Genomic DNA, 20,243 nt, shown 5'->3' on the forward strand with positions numbered 1-20,243 from the left:
GCTCTTTGATCACAGCTCAGATCACTCACCTCCTTAATAAAGTTCACATCATCCAAGTCTAGAGTTACATACGCGACACGCTTTTCCTCAGAGACTATAAATCGCTGGCCTGTGAGTAAGATTAGCTTGGAAAGTTCATGGCTGATGTCACCGGCCTTTTGTATCTCAGTTTTGGTTTCTTGAGAGGAAGACTCCTCTGAGCCTCAAAAGCTGAAGAACTCTGCTCACTGCTTTTCTCAGAGCACGTGCAAAACTGGTCATCTGAGGGTTCCTGACCACTTGTAACTTTTCCAACAATCTTGGCTGGTAAACAACCTCTAATCTCATCGATATTCCCTACAAGAGATGGTTTTGTGGATGTCTTTGGACTGGGTTGACCCTCTTTTAAATCACATGGATGATGGAATGACGTTCCAATGCTGATTGGTGCAAACGGCATAATAAACTCAGGATCTTCAGATCTACTCTGTCCCTGAGTTGTTTCTGGATCCTGTGTGTAGAAACATGCACGTGACCGACTCCCTTCAGCGTGGGGGGTCTCCACACCTTCTGCTTGTGTCAGGTGTTTTGGTTCAGAGGGCACATGTCTGTCCAGTTGAGGAACATGTGTGTCAAGACAAGGGCCACATGCACATCCGATCGCAGGATCCTTGTCGCTGGGGTAACCCGAGATCCTCAAGGGACTGTAATTCCTCACACTTTCCTCCTCGAAGTCTGCTGAAAGCCGGAACGTTCTGTCTTCTGCCACTTCCTGGACTCCGTCACTGTCCGGCTAGAGGAAAAAACATTCCTAAAGGTCAGAAGGTACTCAAAGGTCATTCATAAATGGCTCAAACATCAAGACTATTTAGGTTGCAACATGTTTAGGAAAACTGGAGGGAGGCCAACAGGTATAAATCTAAGATTCATATGATCTCTTTTAACCCTTTGAAAGGCAATTCCACTGAATTCCTGCATAATGAAGCCATTCAGATGTAAACAGATTCATTCAGAGTGGTTTGATCTGAACTGAAATCAGAGTCAGAATTGTTCACAGTGGTGATGATAGGAGCCAGACATCTGAAGAGTTTAATGCCTCTAAAAGCTCCCTATGCTGCCTGATGCCTGAGACATTAGGTTATCTATATAAATATCACTGCTGTCAGAAGAAAACCTCGTATCTCCATTTTGGTCATTTTTTCAGTTTTTGACATGATTTGAAAATACCTGTTGGCCTTTACATTGTGTGCAAATTTTATGATGAACGGACAAAAATAAATGGCCAAAAATGTCGTGGAAAAAAGTCTGGTTCCATTGACTTACATTAAAAGTACAGCATGTTTTTTCCTTCTTCTGTAAAGTTACTATTTTGGAGATACAAGGTTTTGATCTGGCAGCAGTAATATGCAGATCTTTGTTGGGCAAAATAGTCCCCAAAGAAAATGTGCCATTTTTTACAGATTTACTATTTTACCATCATCAACATTACATATAAAAACTCTGAAGACACGTGTTAGTTTACTGGTCATTTTGGACAATGAATAAAATGACCATATTGGTGTTGTAGTCATTCCCATCACCACCACTGAAAGCAATTTGAGTCAGTATGTTTTTTTTACATTAAATCAAATCAAATCAAATCAAATCAGATTTATTGTCACATCACAAGAGTACAGGGACACAGGTGAGTGAAAAACTTGAGTGCGAGTTCCACAAATTATGCAGAGAACAGTATTTACACATAGATAAACAAAACTATAGATAGGATATTAAACCATTTCACATCTCAACGATTGTATCTCAAGGTTGATGAAGTAAAAAAAGGAGCTTTTCCGTTAATCTACTGTCTCCATTAATAATACGATGTCCCAATGCTGTCATTGCACTTATTTTGATATGTAAAGAACATGTAACAACGTTTATCTTGTGTTACAAACCACCTTTTGAGCAAATAAACAAATGAATAGATTGATTAAATTTCACACTTCTGATGCCTTTTGTTGTTACTCCGTCCTTTTGGAGGATCCAACACTAAAGGCAGCACAGGCTTTCTTTTCTACACTGATAGAAAACATACTAGCACACCAAAAGCTCTGATGTCACATGCTGATCTATTTTACTATGACCACTGTGGACATGCACGCATCATAACTACTCTGGCAGCAGATTTTAAGGAGACACTGTCCACTGAATGTATCGCCAGCAAGACGTGAGGTTAAACCCATTTGGGTACATACCTTTCTCTAATCATTCCGTTCTCCTCATCCTAAAGGCACCATGCTTTCATGCTGGGGTCAGTGAGGCACATACAGTTTGGCAAAGGAGCAGTTTGTTACTATTATAAGGATCACAGGAGCTACAGAACGTGCTATAGCCAATGACTGAGCTCTTACTGGCTCTAGGCTTGGAGGGATTGGTGTGAGGAGACAGAGAGGTGTGAGTTTTTGATGGAGTCGTGTTTCACTTCTCAGCTGTGCTGTATCGCTCACTCTGACACCCAGAGGTGTGTAGAGTAGCCTGAGCTCACACTCGAGCAAAAGAACTGTAACTTGAATAAAATAATAACTCAAACTGACATAAAAGTATCCTAGCAAGAAAAAACATAGCCTGAGCGTCAGATCAGAACTCCTGCAGATATATAACTAAAGCAGAACTGTAGATCAAGCGTCTATCAGCATAGCAGCTGTAGTTTGTTAAACTCTATTAATTTGTTTTAAAGGACACTTTTGGTCTAAAACTAAATATGTAAGCTTTTAAGCATTTGAGACATTTTGGACCTGAAAAGCAGTCAAAAATAGATTTCTTCTCTCATAAATCAACACTGGTTTGAAAGAAATTGTCATATAAATAATTGTTATTCAATAATAATTTATTGTTAATTAATTTATAGACCAGAACATAAACTGATGGCTTATTCTAAGTTTAAATCAGTTATAGCATCTTACAAATTATTTCAAGCCTATAATATCAGCATCATTATAATCATTTTATAAATGCAGCAACTTTGGTTTTATATTATTAAAATAGTGATTTTTGAACAGTGGTGGGTTTAATTAGAGGTATTTTCATTTGAAAATACTTAAATATGTACAAATGAATAAAAGAAAATGTTTATAATCCATAAGTATGTAACCGAATTAATATAGTTATTGCACTTAATGTAACTGACTAATGTATTATCTAGCACTGCTGACGTTCCCTTCACTTTCACACGCTCATCACTTCTTCCTCCTGCTGCTCTCTGGTTTGTGCTGTTATCATCTAGTGCCCCCTATAATTAGCCTCCATTTCTGTTTATCTGTTTTTTCCCGCCCTCTCTCTCTCTCTCTCTCTCTCTCTCTCTCTCTCTCTCTCTCTCTCCCTCTCTCTCTCTCTCTCTCTCCCTCTCTCTCTCTCTCTCTGAACCTCACGTTTCCTCAGCAGTCGCTGTCACTCTCCTGTGTGTGTGTCTGTGAGTGTGTCGACTTCTGCATGAAAGTGAAAGACAGACAGAAACCAGGACGAGCAGCGTGTGTGTGTGTGTGTGTGTGTGGTGTGTGTGTAACTAATGTGAGTCACAGTTAGATTCTTACACTGAGGCTCTCTGATTGCAACTCAGTATATCTATGTCATCATGTGTAAATGTGTGTGTGTGTGTGTGTTTTAAAAATGTAATAGCATATTTGTGGTGTCTGAGCCCCAGGAGACAAGTTTAGAGAACTTTAAACCAAATCATGGCAGAAAGAAAGAAAGAAAGAAAGCAAAAAGAGGAACAACAAAGAAAAAGAAAAAAAAACTGCATGAACAGAGAAAGAAAGAAAGAAAGAAAGAAAGAAAGAAAGAAAGAAAGAGAAAGAAAAAGAAAGAAAGAACATAGAGGAAGAAAGAAAGCAACATGAGAAGAAAGAAAGAAAGAAAGAAAGAAAGAAAGAAAGAAAGAAAGAAAGAGCATAGGAAAGAAAAAAGGAAAATGAAAGATAAAAAAAAGAAAGAATGTGAGAAAGAATGAAAGAAAGCAAAATCAAGGAAGAAAATAGAGAAAGAAAGTAAAATCAATTAGGAAAAAACAAAGAAAAAAGATATAATGGATGTGTGTCTGTATGTGTTTGGATGAAGTCTGTATTTGTTTATGTTAATAAGTAATACACAGCAGAGAGAGGCCGAAGACAATGAAAGAGAAAGCAGAGTGTTAAAGGAGAGGAGGACAGATAGAGAGAAACAGAGAGAGAGAGATACAGATACAGTAGCAGACACACAGAGAGAGAGAGAGAATGCTCTGCATGGTATGACTGTATCGCCGCCCCATAGCTCAGGTATCATGATGAGTTATGAGGGCAGAGATTAAAGTGTGCCGAGTGGCACAGCTATGAAATGTTAAAGGTGATGAACAACTCAGAGTCACCTTTTGTCCTCACAGTGTGTAGCACGGCAGCACAGATAATCAGAGCAAAATGAGTCAGTATCTCATTGTCTCAGTGTCTGAGTCATAAAATGGAATTACAGGGTGATTTTGAGGGCATTACAATCTCCTACAAGGCACTCGATCACCTAATTTCTAGTAAACACCATAGATCACTATATCAGCTGAATGTATACATAAAATGAAATTTACCAGACTCTCTCCACTTTCTGAACAGAACGGGGGCTGTACCCCTGTTATCACTGGGGTGGTACCCTCAAGGGTACATCTCAGTACCTTTAGTCAGGGAACATAACTGAACCATAATCCACCAAAATGATATTTTCTAAGTTGTATTGACTCCACACACCCCGTCTCGACTCAGGCTTTTATTTTAGTGTTCTGTTTTAAAACATCAGGATATGAAAAGTTACAATTATATACTTTTCACCTGGGAAAAGTACATATTTGTATCTAAGTTTTCATCTTATTTAAGGTGGACAATTGAACCTTAAAACCACTGTTATACCTTTGAGGGAACATTTACATTGTTAGTACCTTGATGATTGAAAACTGTACCTGAACAGTACCTTTATTTCTAACAGTGTAGAGTTAAAACAAGGACCCTAACATGCTGACTGCCTGCTGGTCTTCATACATAAAAAATACTGTAGATATACTGAAATCATGGACCAAGAACTACATATGTGGCTGCACTTTTCATGTCTATGGCTACAGATAAAAAGAAAACTTCAATCTTGCTCAAGCACCTAATGATGGTTTGTTTATGCAACGAGTGAATATTGCCACAGGTTGATAATGAGAAAGTGTCTAAATTACATTTATTTATAATTTTTTTGCATTTTTACAGCATTTTAGTAAACAAAATAGGTCAACCCTGATGATAAATTAGAAATTCGTTTTGGTCACAGCCACCATGTACACAGGCCAAAAGTTCAAAAGCAACCTTCTTCTGCAAATATAAAAGCTTGAAAATTTTTAGGGACAGAAATATGTTTTTTAAGATAAAAAGTGTGACTGAATATCTGAATATTTGTTTTACTCCTGGCAATTATTGACTTAATTAAGAAATATTTTTGAAACTTAAAAAAAAATCACTGCTTGCTTCCACACTTTTGGCCTGATTGTACCTCTACTCAGTAGAAATTCATTAGACATTAATGAAGATTTGAATCCTAGGACTACAGCATATTTAATCACAAACACAATGTGAATTTGACATCTGTTCATGTTTTGTAAGAATGAAAACTGTAGTGTTATGAACAGCAGTTAACAAACTAATACCTGCGAAAGGAGTTACTGACATGTAGGTATTTCAGTCCAATAGAGTCAACACAGCTAAACCTTACCTTAGTTCCAGAGATATGCTGGTTTGTGAGTTTTCCAGTTGTGAAATCCTTCACAGACATCACAGGTGCCACTGTACCCTCTCGCAGATGTGATCCCAGATTTGGCACACAGGCTCCAGATGGGTTCAAAGTCTCTACCTCCATTTTCCTCTCTTCCTGAGTGTCCACAGACTCTCCTGGTAAATCCTGAGTCCCGGCATGGAGATGCATGTCTGTTTCTGCCAGCTGTAGCAATGTTTCCTCATCCCTTGGCAGTCTTCTGCTCTGAGCATCTACCCCTGCTTCTGTGGAGCTTGGAGGTAGACACACTTGCCCAGTGGTGGAGGGGCTTTCTGGGCTATCCTTCTGTTGCTCTGTGGTGTCCTGGACAGCCATGCAAGGTTGGGGCTGGGAGTCAAGTGGGTTGCTGCTACTTGTCGTGGGGGCAGCGAGTGGACGATCTTCCGTAAAGACACTAACAGACTGGAACCAGTCTGAGAGAGCGCTAGCCCAGCTGTCTGAGGATGACCACCTCTCGACAGGTGGGAGTTCCCAATCACCAAGTTGACCAATCACAGCTCCCCTGCCCTGAGAGGAGGCCAAGGACTTTATGTTGTTTGGAGAGGCTCTGGGAGGACTAGGGTCTGGAGAATGCCCCCACTCATCATATATAGACCCCCTGTCCTCTTCAATTGTAAGAAACTGGCAAGCATCCATCCATAAGTCATTAGAAAGTTCATCCTCCATTCCTCTGTAGCTTGATTCCTGAACAGCGGCAGGTGTGGAACAAAGATCTAAAAGTGGCAGGTCTGTTCCAGCTTCCTCGCTAATCTGAGGGGTTTCAATCGATGTGTGAAGGAAGCCGGGAAATAGGAGATGTGTGTCAGAGTTATTTTCAGTCATGTTATCCACCACTGGGTCAGTCCTGCTGAAAACCATTGGCCCCAGCTGGTGGAGCATCAGTGCTGGAGTTCTGTCCAGCACAGGATCTTCTAGCAGACAAGATTCTGACACCACTATGTCCAGTTTGGACTCCGTAACAAGATTCTGTGTTGTCTGAGTCAAGACATTCTCCAACAAATTAGCAGTTGAGTCAGCCAAGCTGTTTCCTTGCATGGCATTTGGATTAGCAATGGCTTGATCAAAGATCAACGCGCTGCTTTGGCAGTCCAGGTTATTGTCAGTGAGTTCCATTGAACTAGGTTGGGTAACTGGCTGTCTTAGGACTGGAGTGGCACACACTGTGTCTGGTTTGTTCAGTTCAACTACAAGTTTGTACAGAGGCTCCTGTGTCACTGGAACCTCAGGAACAGGGTTCACATTGTTTGTCTCTTCTACACTGTTTTTCATTCCACAATCGGAGTTACAAGCGGTCTTAGTTGCATTGCCACTTACTTCAGAATCAAGGCTACACACAGTCTCTCCAAAGATATAACCTTTTTCAGAGCTAGTATTACATACAGTTTCAGCAGGGGTCTCCTCAATGATGTTGTTTACTTCAGAGTTAACATTATCGATAGTCTCACCTGTTGTACCACTTATTTCAGAGGTAGTTTGACTAACAGTCTCTACTAAAATGTCACCTGTTTCAGAATCAGTGTTGGGGATTGGGTCCTTTGCAGTATTGGTAGTTATTGATGCTGTGGGAGACTCATGTATGATAGAAGTGACACAAGAAAACATTTCCTCACCTACTTCAGGGTCAGAGTTAAAAGTAGACCCCTTTGTAGAGTCACTTATTTCAGATGCAGTATGACAGGCAGTCTCCTGTGCAATGCCACTTATTTCACGGTTGGTATTACATACAGTCTCCCCAACTATTCCACTTATTTCTGGGTCAGCATGTATGACGTCACCACTCTCTGTGTCAGTGTTACACACAGTCTCCCCCTGGTCTACACTGTCAACCCCTGTCATTACATCCTGAAGGGTCTTGCTTTCCCAGTCAGTCTCAAAGTCAGAGTCTGACATGTCACCTACTGCGCTAGACTCTCTGTTTAGATGCCCTGACGATGACTGGTCTACAGTTTGCATGGATTCTTTTTTGTTTGAGATTATATTGTCACCAGCTTGGCTGTTTTCAAGAACTTTGGTCTCTTGATAAGTCAGATCAAGGCAATTCTGGTCAAAGTTCTGTGTCACATTCTTAGCAGCATCATCATAATGCTCAGGTATCACTGGCAAGCCAGATACTGTTTTTGACAAACTTTGACTCTCTGATAGGCCAGTAGACACACAGTCAGGAACCATCACATCATCCTGAGACACGACATTCTCAGATATTACAGTTTCCACAACTCCTTTGTGACCGGTTATGCTTTCTGATACATCATAAAGATCACTGTACAGGTTAGTTGGAGGCTGGGATGTCACTGTGATATCTTCATCCTTTGAAACTTCCTGACTTGTTTGGGTAAAAAAACTTGAATTACTGGCCCCATCTTTCCCAACCTGTCCCACATCAGCTAGGTCAAGATTCCCAACGTTTACCTCATCTCCTTCTGCTGTATTAAATCTGCTTGTCGCCATAGAAACAGTCTGAACAAGGGGTTGAACTAAATCTAAGACATTTCCACTTCCCGTCTCCTCTTGCATATTGGTGGCCTGAATCTCTGCAATATAATCTAAGTTTGGAATCAGCATTGTGGCTGAAATACTATGGAGAGTTTGAGCTTGTTGGTCCAGGGCATGGCTGGGCTCCTCATGCACAGATGGTTCTGCAACAAGGGGAGGCTGGATGGTACACGTGTCTGAGGATAGCAGGTCATCTGGCATGCCCTTGCTGACCTGATCTGCTGTCATCTCCTCTCTACTGCTTGCAGGGCAGCCGTTGCTGAAAAGAATAAGAGAGGGAAGGTGATGGAGGGCAGGCTGATTAGATACATGTAAAACTGAAATATAAAACTAGCAGAGAAGAATTTTAAGACTTTCCTAATCTGTTTGAATCCTATATTAACATGTGCTTTGTATGGCTGTTACAGTTTATGCACTTACTTGATTTAAATAATTGATTAAAATTTACTTTTTGAGTGAAGTGAAACTAAATAGTCAGCGGTTTGATGGTTATGCATATTTAAATGTGTCTACTGCTATAATACAGTAAAAAACAGCCTGATAGATCTTTTTCTTTGTACTTTTTTTTACAAAGTTTGTTTTTTTTTAGCCAATTTTCTCTCCAGTTTAGTCATTCCCAGCTCAACCCATTAGCTAGGTCTTCTATCACACAATGCTACCACGCTGGGACCCTTCAACAAACCCATGTGGGTCGAGTGTGGAGCCACTGTGAGCTAAAAGTTAGGCCCACTGTGGGCTGCCCGTAGTGGGGCCCTGGTCAGTCGTGAAATTGGGAGAACATGTGGGTCCCAGTGTTAGGGCCCCAAGGTTGCCCCTGGTTTCATGACTGACTGGGGATCCACTTCAGGAAGCCCACACTAAGCCCTTATATGAGGGATTTGAATGAAGGCAAGCATGTGTGTCCTCCAAGTCACGTGAAGCACCACTGCGTCTTTTAGAACTGCCACTAATGCAATATCATTACACAGCCTGCATTGTTTAACATTAATGACGGGGTCAACCTTTAGATGGTTGCCCCACTCGGGAGTCCATTTGAAGTCTTTCTCCTGTTTACCTTTTCCCAGCTATACATTTTGGAATAGGTATTATGCATTATTTGGCTGTTTTAAAACTTTGTTTACTTCTCAAAGTAATAATAATAAATAGACTTAATTACTAGAATATTCAGTAAGAACAGCCCTAGTGTCTTTTCAGTGCTCTCTAGGGTGTGAGAGTGGGCCTGCCTATGGCTTTACTTATTTTGGCTCTATAATACAAAACTCAGGGTTAGAATCAAAGCCATTAGTTATGGTTGGATTTTGTAATGCAGCTGGTACTGCCTAGGTACATTTTCAGGGAAAGTTAGCATGTGCAAACACACTGGACATGACGCACACCAATGTTTTAGTCAGCTGAGTCAGTTCATCAGTTTATGAATGGTTAGTAATCACTTTAAGGTCTTGGAAAGACAACTGACCACTGCACAGCAACAGAAACATATAATGTCAGTTTGTTTTCTAGTAGCAGTTTAACTTTATTAGCACTGCTACAGCAACACCATACAGCAGACTAGTCTTTACCCAGCTACTCTGACAGGCTTTAGTACTATTGTCCATTTTCCATTTGTGAAGATGTATTCCTCCTCTAGGCTTGTATCTGAGGTACCGTTCATATTTACACTTTGCACAGACTTCAGTTCAGTTTGACCTGTAACAAGAATGCAGCATAAATACAGCAACACCACAGAAAAGTGGTGGTATCTTTTAAAATGATCAGCTTTTTTATTTTGATACAGCTGTTGGTTCGCTTCCTTTGATTAAGTAAAGCAAAAGCAATTAAAGTCAACCTCTAATCAAAATGGACCTTATGTACCTGAGTGGTTACCTGGTTAGGGACAAAAATGGTCATTTTAAGCATGACTCACTATGTTACATCATTAAAAAGATAACATTTCTATTTTCACAAAATCTTTATATGAAGTGCTGTGAATTTTTTTCTTCACAACACTTCATTCAAATTGGGTTCTTCACAAAAAATTATTTTTGGCTACAACAGAATGCAGAGGCAGGCAGGGGAAAATAATATTACCCAATAACATCATGTTTCACCCCTCCTTCCCACCACCCCCACCTATCATCAAGCTCAGCTAGCTCAAGGCCCACCCTGATACAGTGTTTTACCCAGAAATATGTCACAACATGGAAGGATAAAGATGATTTCTGATTCATTATTGACTTTAAATGAGACTTTATGGCCAAATAAGCAAACGCTCAGAGGCAGTTACAGCAAGACAAAACCTTAATGTTGTCAAATTCATTCATAAATAATATACAACAAAATATTTTAGAATCAAAACACCAGGAATAATATGATGCGCCATTTGGGCATAAATTCACACATACATTCACTAGATGTGAAAGTAGTGGGAGGAATTTTAATTGTGTGGCCTAAATGGAACCTCATAATGCAATACCTAGATAATTACCATGGATATGACCCATAGACTCTCTCTCTGTCTCTCACACACACACATACACACACACACACACACACACACACACACACACACACACACACACACACGGACTCAATCTCACTATCTCCCTCTAGCTGTCATGATGCTGATAGATCTGTCTGTTTCCCCACAGGAAAGCTATCACAAGCCTTTCCCACTGACCCCTGTCCATCTCATCTCATCCTTCATTCCTAATCCAAATGACCTGGGGTCAGATTTCCCCCACAACAATCTTGATACTGACCCCAACAAGAGTTTTAAATGATATAGGATCTGTAATAATTCACAGCTACTGCTAACACATCAGAGACATGAAGTAGATCATCATTACAACACAGAACCGTGGATGTAATGTCAGCTGGATGTTGCAAAAGAAAAGTAGAGATTTGAATTAAGAATGACAAACTACTCATCCAGAAGAGCATTCAGTGTAGACCAAATATAACTAATGCATGCATAAGATAGTTTTCCATTTCAAAATAAAGATATTTATCATAATATCGCTATTTGTATTTGTATTTTTGGGGGGCTGTGTTTTCTCCTTTCTAATTATTGATACATAAACAACAGCAAAAAGGAAGGCAGCTTTTATGGAATCAATGCCAGAGTAAACAAATATACAGTGCTAAGATTCAAACAGGTAGATAATGAAGTTCCACATGTCAACTCAAAGGTATGCAAGTGTATTTGTGTGTTTGTATGTGTGGTTTGTATAATAAGACACTATGGGTCATAATAACATAACAGTCACTTTAAGTGTGACTATATGTATGTAAATTACAGTGTGCTATATGGTCACTTCTATATTAAAATAACTGAACACTGAATCTTTCTTTTTTATTTTTTCATGTATTTTTTTACTGGCATGATTTGGTTTAAGTTAAAATTAAACTATCAAATAGACATAAAATTTACACACACACTTTTTTTCCACATAATATGAAGGACTTATTATAATGACTCATGCTTAGAGTGACTCAGTAAATTTTTTTTAATATAATTCTACTGTTTGATGGCCCATTTTCATCACTTTACAGTGACACAATATATATTTATTAATGTTAAATGGGTTAAGAATGAAGGAGAGAGTTTGAATAAACCAATAAAACACTTTCACCACATCATTTGGTGGCCATTATTAAACCTTTTTTTCTGGCATGACGCATTGTGTAGATGACGTGTCTGTACTGGACCATTACCCTCAGAACAGCATTTTTCATTCATCAAAAATCTGATTCACATCTGCTGGAGTGTGAAATTCATTTTCGTAACATACAGTATTATATCAATTCATTTTATGTTATGAGAAAATGCTTAAATATGTTTGTTACCTACAAGCAACATTGTGCAACAGTGGAATGGATATAGCCAGTAGCAGGTGAAATGGCACTTAAGTAGCCAGCTGAGCAAACACTGTAATTATAGTTTAGTTTTTATTTAGAATTATTTTGTGTTTTTGTTGTTGTTTTGAGAATCTTAAATATTGTATAAGTACATAATTTATTTATTTATTTACTTGGTTTGAATGTTTCTAATTGTCATTTGTGGTTTTTAAATGATTGCTTGGTGTACAAATTTTACATTTTTTAGCATCTAAAGATCAACAAATTGTGTATTTACTCTGTTTTGTCCCAAATAATTAGATTAAAATATTCTGCACTGCGTATGAGCTCTGTATCATTTCTTTCCACAATGTTGCCTCAAGGCAACATACCCCAAAAAGACCCCCGCACCGATTTTTAAAATTGTTTTTCATTCTAATAATCAGTTCCATTTTATGCAAAAAAGTAAATCAAACATATTTTTAAATAGCTCTCATAATGAATACAACCAATGGGTTTAAATACATTTTCACACAAATACCCTTTTTAACACATATCATAAACATTGCACATCAACACACACTGTACGAAGTGACATGATCACATACTCTATTTAAACTGCCCTGTTCGAGTTGAAAACACACTCTGTTGTAAAGAAAATTACTTTCAGGCCTTAAGTGACCCATCAATGCACTCTATTTGCAGTAACAATGGCCTGTTGCCTTTAATGACACCCAGTTACATGTCAAAGCCATAAAATCTTATGAGCTTGCAAAGAACAGTCACTCCTGCCAGAACAAACATATCTCTAGAGACGCCAAACCGCAAAGTCAGACACTCACTAGGCCTTCCTGCCAAACAACAGGCATTCTGTCTTAGCCCTGCAGCTCCTCAAGCGAACCTGCACAAAAGCAGCTTACATACCTTCCTTACATCCGAGTAGGTGATTAAACTGTTGAGGTACGATGGAGGAACATGTTAACCTAAAGCTGGGGGACCTCACGGTCGGGGAGCTATTTTTAATCCCTGTCCCCCTAAGTACAAAATGAGTTACCTGATAGCGTGGACATGTGCCGTGCCTGGGCACTTAACACCCCTCAGCTATATTTGCCCTGCTTTCGCTCATCACGATTGACAAACATCTATGAGGAAGATCATGGGGGCTTGTTTTCATGGAAACATTTTAATCTGATGGCCCACTGTAGATAATAGATGCTCACCTTGTCTTTTACCTACGTTTAACTAAATATTTGACCTTAACTTAACTGACCTCTAACTTTAACCACAACCAAAGGCCTAAATTTAAACTTAAAAGTCACTCTAACTCTAAACCCTAACTTCAACCCTAAACCTAAACTTAAAGTTGACACTAAGCATCATATATAAGCCTAATGCTACCTTAACCTCAACCTAAAATCTATACCTAATCCTAAACCCTAAATCTAACACTCACTCTAACTCTAATCCTAAAACCTAAAACTTAAACTCACTCTAGCCCAAAAATCTAAAACTAACATTCAATCTAGCCCTGATGTTAAAACCTAAATCTAACATTGCCCATAAAAATAAAACCTAAAACTAGCACTCAGTCTGTCCACAAAACCTAATACTAACACTCACTCTAGCCCCAAAACCCAAAACTAACACTCACTCTAACCCTAAAACCTAAAACTAACACTCAATCTATCCCTGATGCTAAAACCTAAATCTAACACTGGCCATAAAACTAAAACCTAAAACTAACACTCAGTCTATCCACAAAACCTAATACTAACACTCACCCTAGCCCCAAAACCCAAAACTAACACTTAATCCAACCCTAAAACCTAAAATTAACATTTAATCTAGCCCTGATGTTAAAACTTAAAGCTAACACTGGCCATAAAACTAAAACCTAAAACTAACACTAAGTCTAGCCCTAAAACCTAAAACTAATACTCAGTCTAACCCTAAAACCTACAACTAACATTCACTCTAGCCCTGGCCTTAAAAAAAAATCCAACTCTGGCCATAAAACTAAACCCTAAATCTAAGACTCACTTTATTTCTCACCCTAAACTCAACATAACCTGTCCTAACAGTCTATGCTTGATTATTACCACTGTGAGTTATGAAATGTACTAGACTCTGACGATAGACTCCTCTAACTCTAACCTTAACCTCAACCATAAACACCTACACCTAACAATAACCCTAAACCTCACACTCACTGTAACATACGTCATTGAAGTATTTGTCTCTGTTGTTCACTTTTAAGGTGGCGAGGGGACATGATGTCAGTGAGGGCTTGATAACAACAGCAGTGAAACAGAGGAGCTACTGAGGTGAATGGTGCTCGTGTCGTGGCAATAGCCTAACAGCCTCTAGCAGTCATATCAGCTCTAGTGAAGAGGCTATTAAAATACACAGGGCTGAGTGAAGTGTTTAGACACCGTGCTCTGAGAGTGGTGTGGTGTCAGACATTTAGAGCCACTTTAATGCATCTCTGGGACAGTTTTACTGGCATGGCTGCAGCACAAAACTGCCAACGCAGAGAAAGGGACATTTTTACTGTTTAACTGTTTATCACTAATAACAAGAGGTAGAATTAATAACAAGACACTTTGATGACAACAACAGCAATAATAATAATAATAATAATAATAATGATAATGATCTTTCTTTCCCTTGTAGTGTGACTGGTAATGTGGGGTGTCCTTGCTTGTCTGTGTAGCCCACCTGACTTGTACACAGTCTGTGTGGGGGGGCGGTGGGGGGTGTTTAGACTGACAAATACATCTCAGCAGCCTTGGCCTGGACTATCATCACGGAAACTTTCCCTCTGTTTCTCTGTCTCTGTCTGTCTCTCTCTCTCTCTCTCTCTCTTTCTCTCTCTCTCTCTCTCTCTCTCTCTCTCTCTCTCTCTCTCTCTCTCTCTCTCTCTCTCTCTCTCTCTCTCTCGTCTAGCAGGGCAACACAAGCACCCTTTAAAACCTATACATGGCAAGTGTTATATACTACTGACTGACCCGCATACCCACATTACTGACCCATATTCACAGTACATGCATACAGTGCACACAGCACGTACACACATGTATATGCAATAGACAGTTGTAAATACAGTTGTATGTTGTGGTCAAAATGTTTTTGACCAGAAAAAAAAAAACACACACACACACAGATGCACAGACGCACAGATGCACACGTACACACACACATTCACATTCACATTCACATTCACACGCACACATACACACTTACACTCACATATGTTTAGGTCAATTGCTCTGTAAATAAATCTCCCACCTCCATTCCACACACAACTCAATGTTCTCATGTCCCTCCACCTGCAAACACACCCAAACACACACCTCACGACAGCTTTGACTTTTCAAACACGCATGGTTGTCATGCTGCGTCTCACACAGAACCATGTGACCCTGGGAAAAAGTACCAAATGTACTAAAAGAACTTACTTTTTCATTTTTTCCATTTAATTTAATGTTTCAGGATCATAACTGTAGTGTTTAATAGTCCTAAATGAAACACATTTCAGTAAATACTCTTATACATTCACTGAAATGGTAAAAAGGCCAAAACTGAACAACTGAATGATTGTCATTAATTTGTATATTTGAATATGCATCGCTGCTCTCAGAACAAAATCTCGTATCTCCAAAATGATAACTTTACAGGAGAAGTCATTTTGAGCTGTTTCTTTTGGTCCATGTACAGCATATGTCTAATATAAGTATAAAAACAAATGTGTGTGTGGAGGTGGTGGTCATATGTTTTGCTTTGTAATGAGGGGTAATTTATATACCTGGTATTGTGACACTGATGTGAGAGGGCAGCAGGTGTAGAGAGGTCATTGTGCTGGTCAGCTCGGCACAGTCAGTCATTTTTTCCTAATGAGGCCTCTGTGTTTATGTCTGCACACCCTGTATGGGCCTGAATAGAGTAGTTGCTGGGTAAAGTTGCAAAGAAGTCCTTGTCTATTGCCAAAGAACACACACACACACACACACACACACACACACACCCTGTTAAACGTAAACAGGTGTGGAGGTCACCAGTCCTTTTACACTTTTCAAATGCCAAGCGTTACTGTAATTCCAAACCACACACACTTTCTCACGCACTTGCTGAGTGGGAGTATTAATTAAATATTAATTTACATCCACATGCAGGTTCATCAGCTGATTTTCTTTCTTGATAGCGAACTTCTTTTTATTTAACTGCTCGATAATAAAGCATATTAGTGAATGCTGTGAGACTCAATTTGTCCATTGTTTAATGAAATAGTGTGAAATATAGCTTTGGTTAAAGAGGATTGATTGATTAAATGCTTTTAAAAGAGACAGAGTCTTTTACTGTTAACACTACAGAAGCAGGTATTTTGTATTCTTGGCTGTATTCCGTTGTAGGATCAGGCTTGTGTTTACTACAGCAAAGGGTGTAGCACTTTCTAAGCTGAAATGCAAAGCATTTCAATCTTTTTGCCTAAAGATTAGGTATGATTTAGGATTAGGATCAGACGTAGGGTCAGAATTATTGTCTGCTGTAGTTTGTAATTATGGTTTATCTTCATTACAGGTATCTTTAGATGAGGGGTAAGTTTAGAAGAAAAAAGATACCCAATAGCCACGAAATACTCCTAATGATGCAGTGTTCATGATGAATTTGTGAATATTACATGTGTGTTTGCTCCCTTTTCATGATCTCGTAATGGAGTGTAGACACCTGCTCATCTAGCTTTCCTTCTGAAACTCTCTAATTAGAAGGGGTGTCTAGATACCCCTATTTAGTGCAGCTTCACCTGGGTTGATGTGAGTTGTTTGTTTCCGTTCAGGGCCTGTATAATTACGGCAAGTTGTAATTGCAGGAAGTCAGAGAAGAGACTAGTCCAAAATAATGTTTATTTTCCTCAAATCTAAATTAAACCACTATAGAGGAAAAAGGCTAAACATTAAGCCTTAAACATTAAACTTTTCACTTCATATTTCATACCATTTTAGTTTACTGGTGAGTGTGCAAGCATGAAATATTAAGAGTCGAAGACATAAACAGACAAGAATAATCAGAGAGAGAGAAAGTATACATACATTGTAGGGCAGTGTGTCTGTAATGATGTTTAGTTAAACAAACACAGTAAAGTGTTTACACTAAAATGCTGGTAGATTTGAGAAGAGCACACAGACACAGCCTTATTTTGCAACCAAATTCAATTAAAGTCTTCTGTGTGTGTGTGTGTGTGTGTGTGTGTGTGTGTGTGTGTGTGTGTGTGTGTGCACGCAGCATATCAGCTTACTGCAGTCAGTTAAATTTATCCCCACCAGTGTGTGTGGTTGCACATGTGTGTAAGTGAGAATTTGCTTCACCCTCCATAAAATGTAAAATACGTAATATAATTATAATATAATTGAAAATATATCATGATAAGTTACATATGTTATATACTGGAACACTGACAACATATAACATTATAGATTATTTTTATAATCTATATTTATAATCAAAACTGCAGAATTTGCAGAATTTGACCTTCAGTTAGAGTCTAATGTAATAAAAAGTAAAGACAGAAGTTTCCCCCTACTTTATCAGAGGTGTAGCCAGCCTGCTAGAAGGGGTGTGACTTTTCCCCCAAATGGTGGACTTTAATTACAAGTACACAGTATCTCACCTGTAGGTCACTTGGTTCTGTTCTACAAAATGAATTAACTACAGACACTTACACTGAAACGCAGTTACTTTCTTAGAGTATATTCAGTGCATTTCAGTGATTTGTGCAATAAAATGTTCTCAGTTTTCTGTCTGTAACTCTCATTTGAACCATCATCGGCTGATTACTGTCAACAACAATAGTCAGTTACAGACTAAGAAAAGCATGACTACATTCAGCCACACTTTAAATTCAAATCTTTACTGAAACAGATTTTACATCATCTCTTACACTATTTCATATAGATAACAGGAATGCATCCAGAGCCTCGCAAGGACATATATGCAGTATATCAATCCTTAGCTCTGAGATTAGCTTAGTGCTGGCCAGATCTGCATTTTGGGTATTAAAATTGGACCATAAAATGTTATTCTTTTGTTGCAAATGATGGAGCTATGAAGAACTGAAATAGACTCACTTGCTCTGCTTCAATTTGAGAAAGACTGATACTGACCGTTTCAGGCTTCTGTTTTGCCTTTCAGAATGACCCATACTGTTTGTGTTTGGCTGGTATATTAATTGGATTACTTTGCCAGAGAACCTGATAATTACTGAAATAGTTATGATGGGTTATTAATGGATATGGGCATGTGGCAGTGACTGTGCTTGGTAAAGGCACAGCATGACTTCATTTTAATGGGTTTTCAGAAATTTGGACATTTTGTTTTTGGGGTAGGTTGAACCTACACACTTCCCACATCCCCTGATACCCCCCACCCCTGGCTCCACCCCTGTTTATGTTCATAGTAGAACTTCATTCTAGACCAGATGTTAAGAACAGCCATTTTGTTCTTTCAACAAAAATCAAACCAACCTTGGGAGCCAGGTTTTATGTCCATTTTACCATCTTGGCTGTAAATATGTCTCAGTATGAGCTAATGTACTAGTGTAGGCTAAAAAATATAATATAAACAAAAACACAGGCTTACTTTGCTCTGTTTCAAGCTTTAGCTCAGCTATAGCTGCTTTTCTCGCATCTCTGGCAGGAAACTTTTCTGAAAAAGTAGAATAGTTTCTTGTAAAATGTCTCTCAATGTTCAATTTCAGCTTTTCATTCGCCAGCTTCTTGTTCAAATTTTCCCGTTCCACCTTAAATGGTGCCTGAGGCACCAGAATGTAACTGCTGCACCATTTAAAGTGGAGCGGGAGAATACGAACAAGAAGCTGACTTCAGCTTCATGACTTTTTTTAGTGTTGGACAGTTTCTCGTTGCAGATTAAACATATGAGGAAACCAGCTGTCGTGAATATAAAATGCAAAAGTCCATTCAACTCCAAATTCTCGATGTTCATCTTAAATCTTTCTCTTTACTTTTTCGTTAGCTACTAGCTAGGTGAGACTGTTGCCTGTGTCGCTATGGTGACCAGCAGTCTGTGCGCCAACGTTTGGGGTCAAAAGTTGGTAAATTTGCAGTTACAGGCTAGCTACATGAACTCCAGAGTTTAAGACCATTTATTCCCAAACCTGTGCTAGAACGAGACAAGTTCTAGACATTCTTTATTGATAGCTTTATTTTGGATGGTCTTTTTCATGACTTCATTCAGGATAGTTCTTTTATTATAACTTCATTTTTTTATTATAGCTTGATGTTCTACAGATTCCTCAGTCATTTTAGACTAAAATCTACTGCCTGGTTTATTATTAATTATTTGAAACCAGTGAAGCCGTGCAGGACTAACATATTAGAAACATTTTAGACATCTATCTGCAATGTGACTGATTTTATATTACTGAAAATTCATTCATAACTTCATCTGTACATAGAAACACAGCCAGCATTCAAATTAGCATAACACAAACTTGCTGTAAACAAGAGGCACCTGCTACATGACGCTGGTGTCTGGAACTCTCACACCAGTTGTTACAGTGTTTAGTCATAGTGCTTAAGCCCTTTACGTGTGTGTGAAACACGCTCCGGTGCTTATGTCACAGCATGCTGTGGAGCAGACGGGGTAAAGCTCCTTTATGATTCAGCCCCTCACCATTCACACCATGTATAAGATACAGGAGACTCATCGGCCTGCTATGGACACATGCATTGACCACGTAATGCACTGAATGATCTCATGAACAAAATATAGTCCATCAACACAGTTACTGTCAAAAGTATAGTCCTGCAAATGTCAGAGAGCAGCCTTCATCTGTTTCATTTAAGTTTTTCAGACTGTCCACTTGCGTAAGACAGGGGAAAAACTCCAAAAGCGATTCAAAGGTACAGAGAAAATGTTGGACCACCAAAACAGTCCCCATTAGATAAACTTTTATTTTTGCTATCTGAAAAAATCCACACGTGTTTCTGTCCATCCTTCCACTGTGAGAAGACATCTCAGTGCTTTGGGTCTGAAAGGATGTGTAGCTGTTTAAGAAGCCCTTAGAGAAAAGGAGACAGACACATCAAACAAAGAGGCTGCTGGTGCTCTCAGAACAGCGGACCGACCACTCC

The 20,243-nt window shown here is 39.0% G+C and overlaps 2 protein-coding genes across 3 annotated transcripts; both read right to left on the reverse strand.

The window, feature by feature from the left end:
- Positions 1 to 60: 60 nt before the first annotated feature.
- LOC118819716 (alpha-protein kinase 2-like) lies at positions 61 to 7,376 on the reverse strand. 2 transcript variants are annotated; one of them, XM_036587613.1, is made up of 2 exons: positions 5,728 to 7,376; positions 61 to 772 (listed from the first exon to the last, which is right to left on the reverse strand). In XM_036587613.1, the coding sequence occupies exons 1-2, from the start codon at positions 7,054 to 7,056 to the stop codon at positions 122 to 124; spliced, it is 1,980 nt and encodes a 659-aa protein (XP_036443506.1). In that variant the 5' UTR covers positions 7,057 to 7,376; the 3' UTR covers positions 61 to 121. The 2 variants fall into 2 exon arrangements, 1 of the variants encoding a protein (XP_036443506.1); XR_005008201.1 differs by lacking the exon at positions 5,728 to 7,376 and adding an exon at positions 2,217 to 2,668 and having other exon boundaries at positions 379 to 772.
- On the reverse strand, positions 7,338 to 13,162 carry LOC118820492. The gene is made up of 3 exons (XM_036588851.1): positions 13,021 to 13,162; positions 7,513 to 8,539; positions 7,338 to 7,346 (listed from the first exon to the last, which is right to left on the reverse strand). Exons 2-3 carry the CDS (start codon positions 8,506 to 8,508, stop codon positions 7,338 to 7,340), a joined length of 1,005 nt encoding a protein of 334 aa, XP_036444744.1. The 5' UTR covers positions 8,509 to 8,539; positions 13,021 to 13,162.
- Positions 13,163 to 20,243: the final 7,081 nt, after the last annotated feature.

This window comes from Colossoma macropomum, unplaced genomic scaffold, assembly GCF_904425465.1.
Source record: "Colossoma macropomum unplaced genomic scaffold, Colossoma_macropomum, whole genome shotgun sequence".
Lineage (NCBI taxonomy): Eukaryota > Metazoa > Chordata > Actinopteri > Characiformes > Serrasalmidae > Colossoma > Colossoma macropomum.

Bases quoted from the DNA above. Each gene is read 5' to 3' on its own strand.
- LOC118819716 (XM_036587613.1), bottom strand. From the start codon at position 7,056: ATGAAAAACAGTGTAGAAGAGACAAACAATGTGAACCCTGTTCCTGAG. The intron at 773-5,727 runs GTAAGGTTTAGC...TTTTTCCTCTAG, and splicing joins AGCATATCTCTGGAACTAAG to CCGGACAGTGACGGAGTCCA.
- LOC118820492 (XM_036588851.1), bottom strand. From the start codon at position 8,508: ATGACAGCAGATCAGGTCAGCAAGGGCATGCCAGATGACCTGCTATCC.